Source organism: Calidris pugnax, unplaced genomic scaffold, assembly GCF_001431845.1.
Source record: "Calidris pugnax isolate Ruff unplaced genomic scaffold, ASM143184v1 scaffold44, whole genome shotgun sequence".
In the NCBI taxonomy this organism is placed as follows: domain Eukaryota; kingdom Metazoa; phylum Chordata; class Aves; order Charadriiformes; family Scolopacidae; genus Calidris; species Calidris pugnax.
The window spans coordinates 6,262,034-6,272,181 of NW_015094506.1; the positions used below are offsets into that span (position 1 = coordinate 6,262,034).

At 37.2% G+C, this 10,148-nt stretch overlaps 1 protein-coding gene across 8 annotated transcripts in view; it reads right to left on the minus strand.

Annotated features, from left to right (window-relative positions):
- ATF7IP (activating transcription factor 7 interacting protein) overlaps positions 1-10,148 on the minus strand; it is a 104,264-nt gene that overhangs the window by 41,683 nt on the left and 52,433 nt on the right. For all 8 annotated transcript variants that reach the window (XM_014963590.1, XM_014963588.1, XM_014963589.1 and 5 more), the window contains one exon: positions 8,154-9,214. In XM_014963590.1, coding sequence (XP_014819076.1) covers positions 8,154-9,214 — 1,061 coding nt within the window. The remainder of the gene's footprint in view (positions 1-8,153; positions 9,215-10,148) is intronic.

Consider the following 10,148-nt stretch of genomic DNA (forward strand, 5'->3'; position numbering starts at 1 on the left):
AGTTCTCAATTAATTATTATAGTTTTCTTTTTCACCTAGGAAAAAAATTATAAAAATTTCAGTAACCAAATATTAATATGTTTATTTATTTACAATTGGCAGATTCACCCATAACCTTTATGGTATAAAAGATCTAAATTCTTCTTTTCTTAACAAATACAATTTTTCATTTAAAGTTTCTTCCTAATACAATTTAAGACTAGTAATTTAAAAACATACAGTTACAGAAATTCTTAAATAAAGAAAAATCTGAAATAACACACCCAAATACACACAAGTTAAAATGAAAAATGCTAACACTTCCTGAAAACTCTCATTATACTTTCTATGAACTTCCATTATGTGTTTTGTACCGGCTGTATTTGCCACCTCTTGTGCTTGCTAGATACAATGTAAACCTATTACTTTTACATTTACATTAATATCTATCCAGAATATAACAGAACAACTCAGCGCTGTTACGCACATCTTGAACTGTACACTTCTCCCATTTCCTATTTTCATTTTGTTATTACAGCAGTCTTTACTAGCATTTTTGGAGAAAGTTCTGGCTGCACAGATATGTTTGATGCTCTCTTAACACTACATTTTTCTTCTATTATGAAAAACATTTGAATGATTTTAAATAAGTCACCTAATAAATCAGAAAAAGGAAAGAGTCAGAAACCCCAAAATAGAAATGATGAAATTTTTCATTTTGTTAATTATGCAAGAAGTAATACTCATACCACATAATTTCTTCAAAACCAATCTGATTTATTTTTGAAGGTAATAAAATGGCATAGCACCTATCCCACCTACTTTTTTAAAGACTTAAAGATAAGCTTCATGTATTTAATTGTTAGCACTAAATTAGGCCTCATTCACCTAAAAATCTAAAAGGGAGTCATTAGGTTCAAGAGTACTTTTCCCACAACCTACAGATTTTAACATTAAACTGAAAGATACAAATACTGTGCCCAGTTCCGGACCCTCCAGTTCAAGAAGGACAGGGAACTACCGGAAAGAGCCCAGCAGAGGGCTACAAAGATGATCAAGGGAATGGAGCACCCCTCTCATGAGGAAAGGCTGGGAGACCTGGGTCTGTTTAGCCCAGAGAAGACTGACTAAGAAGGGATCTCATCAGTGCTTATAAATATCTAACGGGTGGGTGTCAAGAGGATGCGGTCATGCTCTTCTCAGTGGTGCCCAGCGACAAGACAAGACACAACAGATAAAAGGCTAGAACACGGGAATCAGTTTATTTTTTACTGATAAGCTGCAATATCATTATCCTGATGCTAGAGATGGCAGAACCAATTAATGCAGTCCTTTAAAAAAAATACGTTGATGATAAAATTATCACTGTGTTTATCACACAGTTGTCTTAAGTCACACTATTTGCTGTGGATCTGAACACAAAGATGTTTGGGTTTTTTCTAACTAGGTGTTTTCCTGTCACCGAACAGTTGAAAATACCTTTTAATAAATTCTACAGCTGCAAGTATTTAGATCTGCTTAGTGACTGACTGGATGCATATTTGGATGTCAGTTCTGCCAAAATATACATCTAAATGGAAATAAAAATAATGAGTAAGCCTAAAAGCATCTGAGCAGTATTTGCAAGTTACTCTGGTCTGCACAGTCATACTCTCATTGTTCCATAATCTTGTAACCATAATGTTCTCCTTATAGATTGGCTGGAACTGACATGCACAGGCAGCAATCACAAAAAAGTAAAAAAAGCATAGCGAGATGGGGGTTGGTCTCTTCTTCCAAGTAACAAGCGATAGGACAAGAAGAAATGTCCTCTAGCTGCGCCAGGGGAGGTTTAGGATAGATATTGGGAAAATTTCTTCACCATTTCTTAACCAGAATGGTTATCAAAAATTGAAACAGGCTGCCCTGCGAAGTGGTGGAATCACCATCCCTGATGTATTTAAAAGACAGGTAGACGTGGTGGTCAGGGACATGGTTTAGTGGTGGTTTGGGCAGTGTTAGGATAATGACTGGACTCACTGATCTTAAAAATCTCTTCCAACCTTGGCGATTCCATGCATAGCTTTTTAAGTAGTGAATCCTTAATCAAACTCTACCCAAAAGTTATTATAAAACAGAAATATTTCCCATGAAACATGATAGATTTGACTATTTTTGTTTAGGAAGTAATCATAGATTCATATATTTTTAAAGGAATCATCATGACCTAGACAAGCTCAAGGAATGGGATGACAAATGCTTTATTCAACAAGGACAAATACAAAAGTTCTGCACCTGGGAAGGGAGAACCCTTGCAATGACACAGGCTAGGGCCTGCAAAGCTGGGGAGCAGCTCTGCTTTGCAGACTCACACAGACAGCAAGCAAAGCATGAGCCAACACAGCATGCCCCAGCAGCAGAGGAGGTCCACAGCATCCTGAACTATGTTTAGAGGAACAGAGCCAGTATATCATAAGAAATGGTTATTGCCCTTTACTTGACAATCATTATTGCCGTCTCTTGGTAAGGAGCAAAAGACTGCTAAGGGGCTGGAAAACATGACCTGTAAGAGAGGCTGAGGGAGATAGGCTTGTTCAGCATGGAGAAGATAAAACCTAATAGGGACTTATAACCAGCTTTCCAATACCTGTAAGGTGGCTTTTGAGAAAATGGAGCCAGACTTAATGTAAAAGTCCATGGCAATGGTAAGGGACAACACATATAAGCAGAAACAAGATAGATTTCTTTCTATCCAACTGATAGAAAGAAAAACATTTCCAACATGAAGAGACTCAATGGAACAAGTTGCCAAGAGGGGTTGTCCAGTCTTCACCAGTGGAAGTTTTCAAGACCTAACTGGATAAAGTTCTGAGCCACCTTGTCTAATCTCACAGCTGACCCTACTTTGAGCAGGAGACTGGACTACAGACCTCCTGAGATCCCTCCCAACCTGAACTACTCTATTACTTAGTCACAACTCCCACTGCCTATCATAAAATAAATAGATAGAAAAAATTAAGTGATTCAAACACAAAGCACAATATCCTCTTCTTTAGCTATTTATTACCATATTTTTAGTTGGAAAAAAATATCCATAAAGAACTTAAAGATTACAACTGATGAATCAAACATCCATAAATCAGTCCTCCAAAGTCTCTCAGACAGAAGCGTGCCTGGTATCTGCTTGCAAAATCCAGCAGATCTAAAATGCAGTTGTGTTTTTGTCTGCTACATTTAAGAAACTGCTTTCCACCATATATTCAACTCCTCTTTGCAGATATTATAGACCTCCCTAATCTTCTATTATATGAATAAAACTTATGTTCTTTTAAGCTTTCCAGTATAGCTTGTTTCCCAAACAGTGAAATATTTTTTTTACAGCAACTCTCTGAAAGCCTTCCCTTATCCCTCTTTGAAGGAAAAAACAGAAAAAGAAATAGTACGGCAGAAAAGTGGTTTCATCAGTGCCATTTAAGTGTAACATTTTCCTTTTTGTGAATTCAAGAATTTTGACAGCTAGTTCTATCACAACAGAGGAACAAAAGTTCATGCTTAATTGTTTACCTGCCATTCACATGCTCTGAAGATCTCTTCAAACACTACTGTCTAGAAGACAAGCTGTATTCTTGTAAATGTTAACTGCACTCTTTATTCTTAAAAGGTTGCACCTGCGTGTGCTGCTTGACTTCAGACTCCCTTAACAAAGATCAGTAACAAGATCACTTTCAAATTATCCCCAGAGGGCATGAAATGCCACTCCTGTACAGAAGCCTAGAATCAAGATGTCTAGAAAACACTCAAAGTGCCAGCAATTCTGAGAAAGAAAGACTTCAGATTCGCTTTGGTAGACATCCTCACCTCATCAAACTTGAGAGTACACCAATCAGGTAGGAGAAAGAAGATAGCAACAGGTGCATTAGGTAAACCCAACAGTTCACTTAATCCAGGATCCTGTCTCCAACACTTTCATGCCAACAGCAGATAATCAAGAAGGGAAGAATACAAGGAGGAGAGAAACTTCCCAAAAAACTTCCCCAGCTTTCCGAATAATTGCTGGTGGAAGATCTCCAGAGCCTTATGGTTTCTGCGCCCTCAAAAAAAATCTTCTTCCACAGAAGATGAATGTAGGTAAACTTTTAGTAGTCATGGTGTTGCTAGCAAGTAGCTCCATAGTCCTCCACATAGCGAACCATCTCTTCTTCCATCCTTTGATCCTGCCTCTCACTTTTTTCTTTTCTTCCAAGACAGCAAATATCCATTCTTCATGCCACTTACCAGGGATCTTTGTCACATCTCTCCTCCATCACTTCTTTCTGGCTGAAAGATCTTACTCTAAAATACAGTTCATCCTTGTCTAAAAGTTCTGTCTCAGAAAGTGAAGAAGCTGTAGGAGATGAGCCGACTGTGTAGAATGGTCAAAGAGGGGATAAACCCTGCACAGACAAAAATCCAAGCCCCGCAGTGCACAGAAGGAGTGACAGATAGAGCCTATATTCAAAATAGTAACAAATAGGAGAGACTGGTGACAGTCATATATCTCCCACAGCAGACACCCACCTAACAACCTGACCTGATGCCTCAAGATATTAGCTGCTTACTGAGGGCCTGCACTGCCAGTGCTGCAAAGAGCCTACTAAGGCTCATCTGGTTTTCAGCCTATTACCTGTTGCTGCTTATCCACAAGGGCACCAGTAGTACTACCAGAAGCAGTTCTAAGCACACCAAGAGTAGCAATGAATCTCTGCAGAAAAGGGCAAAGGGCAGAAAGCCTCAAGATGGCATTATCACCAACCCTCCCCATGAACTGGGACCAAAAAAAATAGCTCTAGAAAGAGTGCGTGCCTCCAGAAGAACACCACCTGGCTGAATGACAGATGTTGCAGGCAAGGTTTTCACACCTTTCACTGTGGTAATCTCTGATACTAAGAATTACTGAGAAGGGACTGAATCCATCTGACAAAGTTGAACAAGAGTTCTGCAAGCAGGCAGCCTTCCGTAACATAATGGGAAGGCAGAGAGAAGATGGAGCCACTACTTTTTAAGGTGCACAGCAACAGGACAGGACACAATGGATACAAGTTGGAACACTAAAGATGCCAATTAAGCAGAAAGATTTTCACTGTTGAGGTTGGTTAAATATTAACCTACCCTTACAGATGCACAAAAGTGAACGGCCAAGGTCCCTGAGCCATCTGATGTAACTGGACCTGCTCTGAATAGGAGGCTGGAATAAAGACCATCAGAGGGCTGAATTAAAATTACTCTGCAATTCCATCATCTACCCTGTTGCTCTTTCATCCACCTTTTCCAGTTCTCTGATATCTTCTTTGATGTGGGGAGGGAGAAGGAAATAGAATTATGCAAAACATTTAAGAGCTTGGTGTTCCATAGTGAAATTTTCCTCCATTTCTTAATTTATTCCCAGCATTCTTTATTTGCTTTCTTCAACTGCTATTGTTTCAATGTTTTCACAAAATTACCAACTATAATCCTAGAAAATTGTTCTTGAGTGGTGAGTCACTTCCATCTTCCTTTTAAGTTATGAACATTTTCATACTCATCTGTACCACTTTGTAGTTAACCACAGTGAGTCTCATCTGCCATTTTTATGCACCAGTCATTCCGCATTGCAAGATTCTTCTACAGCTTTTCATAGTATGACCAGCAAACTGTTATCTTGCTAGTGACCCCTCATTTTAGGGAAATCATTAATTCTGTCACACAGCACAGTCTCTGAAACAGGTTACTGTAGATTTACTTTCCATTCTTCAAATGATTATTTCCTCCATAGGACTTTCCATCTTACCTGAAGACAGTTCAGTTTCCAAAAGTTCTTGGTAGGAAAGCATTTTGTGTTTGGCTATCCAAAAGAATTCAAATACAAATTCAAATTCAAATCAGGTCGTCTTTGTCATGTGCTTGTTTACTTACCTGAAGAGCTCCAAGGTTTTTTAATGTATGATCTTCCATTACAAAAATCTTAAGTGCCAACATAGGTATTGTATTTACTAATACTACTTGATAAAACGATTCTACTAATCTGGCCATTTGAAGAAAGTCTTCCAGGACCATTTGCAACATTGTTTAGCCATGCTGGTTTTTGTCCAGGCTTTTTGAAAACTGAACTTTTTAACTAAGCAGTTTGCACCTGTGTCTCCAATATAGCATCTTCAAATGATCTCCATACTGTCTCCACAAATTTAATTCTCACAGACCTTTTCCAAATGTTAATCTTTTTCTAAGATAACTCTACCTGTTTTCTCACACAGCTGTTTCCTGCCCCTGCAACCTCTCTGCTGTTATCTTTGTATTCAAAGACTGAAATTGGTAAAAGGACTGCAAATTTTTCGTATTAATACCATGTTATATCTAGGACAAAACAGGTCCCAAAGAGACTTGATTTAAATATTTCATGCAGAATGTACTATTCAGAAAAATCTAAATTTCCTTCTCTGCAACTTGACAGGCAAGCTTTATGAAGCATAGAATGCAGAAATTAACAGGTGACTGCTGGTTAAGGACAGAATATACTTCACGGTAGCCAGTTTTCACTTCACGAAACAGTCCCAGATGTAGCCAGGCAACTGTAAAAGTCATAAACCTGAAAAAAAATACTGCTGGACACAGTCTTTTTAGACTTCTGCAGACTATAGTCCAATTTTTAATATTCACTTCGGGCTTTTTGCTCCAGAGCAAAAACTCCACTATGACCACAGTGTGTTTTCTCATTATGCAAGATGAAAAATGTAACCCTGATATCCTAATTTCACTAATCTCTAATGAAAGAACACTTAAACTGCAGTAAGAACTATGATCATCAATTTGTTTGTAATGTACATTTGATAAAAGGGACTCTACACACTACAATCTTGACACAAGTACACACAATATTCTTTCTCTCTGCCACCCCCCACCTCCAAATTGTTTCTGGAAGACTTTAATTGCACAAGAATGGAATCACTTTTGCAATCTCAGTACAACACCTAACACCTAAATAAGATCCTTAGAAGAAACTACGAAGCCTACCTTTTCTGTGTTTAACTGGAATAAATCTGAATACCAGAAAAGAAGGAAGAATCCGAAACATGGTTGAAGAGACCTATTCTTACCTCCCTTTCTCTAGTTGTTTAGAGACTGAAGACTCAATACCATCACACATTCGTGAAAGACAGTTTCATCATTACTGACACAAGAGTTAAAAAACTAGTTGCTAACTACAGAGAGACTAAAAGACACCTGAATGTGGTTTAATCCATGGAATTCCTACCCAATCAAGCATGTTTGAACACGTTTGGGTTAGCATGGACGTAATTTCATAAAAAGGTATAAAATCGGGGAAAAAAAGACCAAACAAAAAAACCCCACCCCAAAATCATTTGAAACAACAGTTTTCTTAAGTACAGATAAAAGCCCAGTGTCAACTTACTCTAAATTATTCATCTATTTTATTTTCAGAAGTGCAATAGGATGACGAGTGCCCTATGTCAAGAAAAAAAAAGCTTACAAAACTGTATGACAATAATAGACTATAGAGAACATCCATTCACTTTAACATAAATCTTCTAACTACATGAAGAGAGTACAGTACCAGCTTCCTATACTTAATGCTTTCAAATGTTAATCAGTTGGCAGAGTCATCAGATAAAAACCACTACGAGTTAAATGAATAAAAGCAGTATGGCGTGAAAACCATACATTACTTCTGTTTTTCATGAAATCTTTCCAATACTGTCTTTTGGTAAAAAAAAAAAATTAAATATTTGAAACAAATGGGACTTGTGACATGCCTGGATTGCCAGCATATTTTCATTTTTACTATTTATTTGCACATTAAAGAAAGTTGAAATCCATCCTCAAGAACAGTATATAAATACATTTTTCTTCACACAAATCTTTCTGTTCCACGTCTAACAATTACTCTTATTTCCTTTTCTTCCACTCACAACCCCACAGTTTGCAAAGAGTATGGGGAGAAAAAAACAAAATAAACCAGATATCAATGATGACATTTTTGATGTTACTTTCATTTTTTTCTGGGTCTCAAATTCCATCTGTGAAAAATGTAAGACTACATAACACAGAATTGGTGGGAATAACTCTCTTTTTGACTTAGAAACATGTCAAAAGTGTGTCATTCTCAAAAATGAAAAAAATCCCAGACTTAGATCAAGACTACCAGTTTAGAAAGGTCTTACCTGGAAGACTTGTCTTGTTTGGTAATATCACTTCAGCATGTTCCTCCTTCTCATCACAGGGATCCTCTTCATCAGACAGTACTAAGAAAGCCTCTTTTGGAAGACTTTCATTGCTTTCCTGCTTGGATGGTGAGCCCAAACAGCTGTCCATTTTCTCTTCTAGATCTGGAATTGTGTCATCCGCTGGAAGCAGAGAACTTTTAGAAAAACAGCTCAATTCATCTTCAGCAGGAGCTAGTTTTTCCAAAATTGGAATAATTTCATCTGTTTCCATACAGTCAGTATTGTCCAAGATACTCCCACTTGGCTCATCTATTGTCTTCTGAACACTGGTTTCTGAAAGACCTGCAGTGCTGTCTTGTTTGTCCTTTGGTTCCTGGTCAGCTTCCATACTGCTAGAGATGGTTTCTTCTCCAACAGCATCTTCAGCAGTTACTTCCTCAGTCCTCTTTTCCTCACCAGGTGAACTGGAATTAACAGTTAAGTCATTTGTTTCCCTCTTCTCTTCAGAAGACTCACTAATATCACATATTGATTTACTTTCACCTTCTGATGGGATCTCACTCTCTCTTTGGTCCAAATGATCTTTTGTATTATTTTCTTCATGGAAGTTATCTTTATTGCTACCAAGCACACCACTGTCAGCCTCACAAGCTAAAGCAGTATCAGGATCTTTATCTTGCTCAGGAGTAACATTGTCTGGAGACTGTGCTAGAAGTTTGGATTCCATGTCATTGACTACGTTCCCTGCCCGACTTTCAGGGCTTTTGGCTTCATTAATTTCATCAGAAGCCGTTCGTCCTTCTTCAGAGTTAACACACAAGTCCACTACGCCATTTACTTCCCTCCTGATCTCCACAGAGTCTGTATTGCTTAAAGGTGAATTTAAATCAGAATCTCCATTCTCATGTTTTCCGTTTAACAGTTTAACTTCAGTTGTCTTCAACAGCTCCTCTTTAACCTTATAAACAGCTTCAAGTTGTTGTCGATCACTTACTCTCATTGTTTTTCGCGCTTTAAAGATTTTTTTCTGAGGTTCATCTGTGCTATCCATCTTGACCCTTAAAATAAAAGTTCAGAAAGACTTGTGAAGGTAACAATTTATCACATTACAGTATTCCTAAGAAAAACTGTAGAATTTACCATATTTTAAAGCAAACTGGTTTAACTGTATCTTCAAAACCAAAGAAACACATTACAACATACTTAAATTTTGTCATCAGAAAAACTGAATACAAGTTTCTACGCACGCTGCACAAACACGCGTATGTAAAGATCACTGAGATCACACTTTAACATTTAGTAATATTCTGACTACACATTTTAGACCACTTGTCTCTTAGTTTTATTATACCAAAGCCACGTAATGGTGTTGTCTAGCCAGAAACGGGTATTACGCTAAGGTAAGAGCCAGCAGCTTCTCTTCTCATAAAAAAGTAAGAAATATTCTTGGTCCATCAGATCACATTTATTTTTACCTTTCTAAGACTATGTAATTTCATGAGTTTCAAAAAGAATTAACTGGAGTAAACGACAGGATTTTTATATGAAGTAACTTTTAAGAAAACTTCACTATATTGAAAGAATTTCTGAATGTGTCATTAAGATACTTTTTTTCTTCTGTATAGATAAAGTAGACCTTCATCCTCCATATTAATACAATGGGTTTTTTCATTCAATTTGCAGTAATATTTTACTATGGCCACTTGTGCTCGTGAAAACTACAGCTTTTGTAGCTCCTTTTAGAAAAATTTCCTTTTTCAAGGAAAATTAATGGTTTTGCTGTCCATATTATTTTATTCATTCCACCTACCCACGCAAATATAAAGAAAAATAATGTTAGTCTACTTTATCAAGTCAATAAATGGAATTAAATCCAGCATTACCTACAAAGTTAAAATAATTTTGTTGAAATATCAAATCTTATTTCATTTGTTTCCATTAAACAAAACAAACAAAAAAATCATAGAGATTTTTAAACTCCCCCCCCCCCCC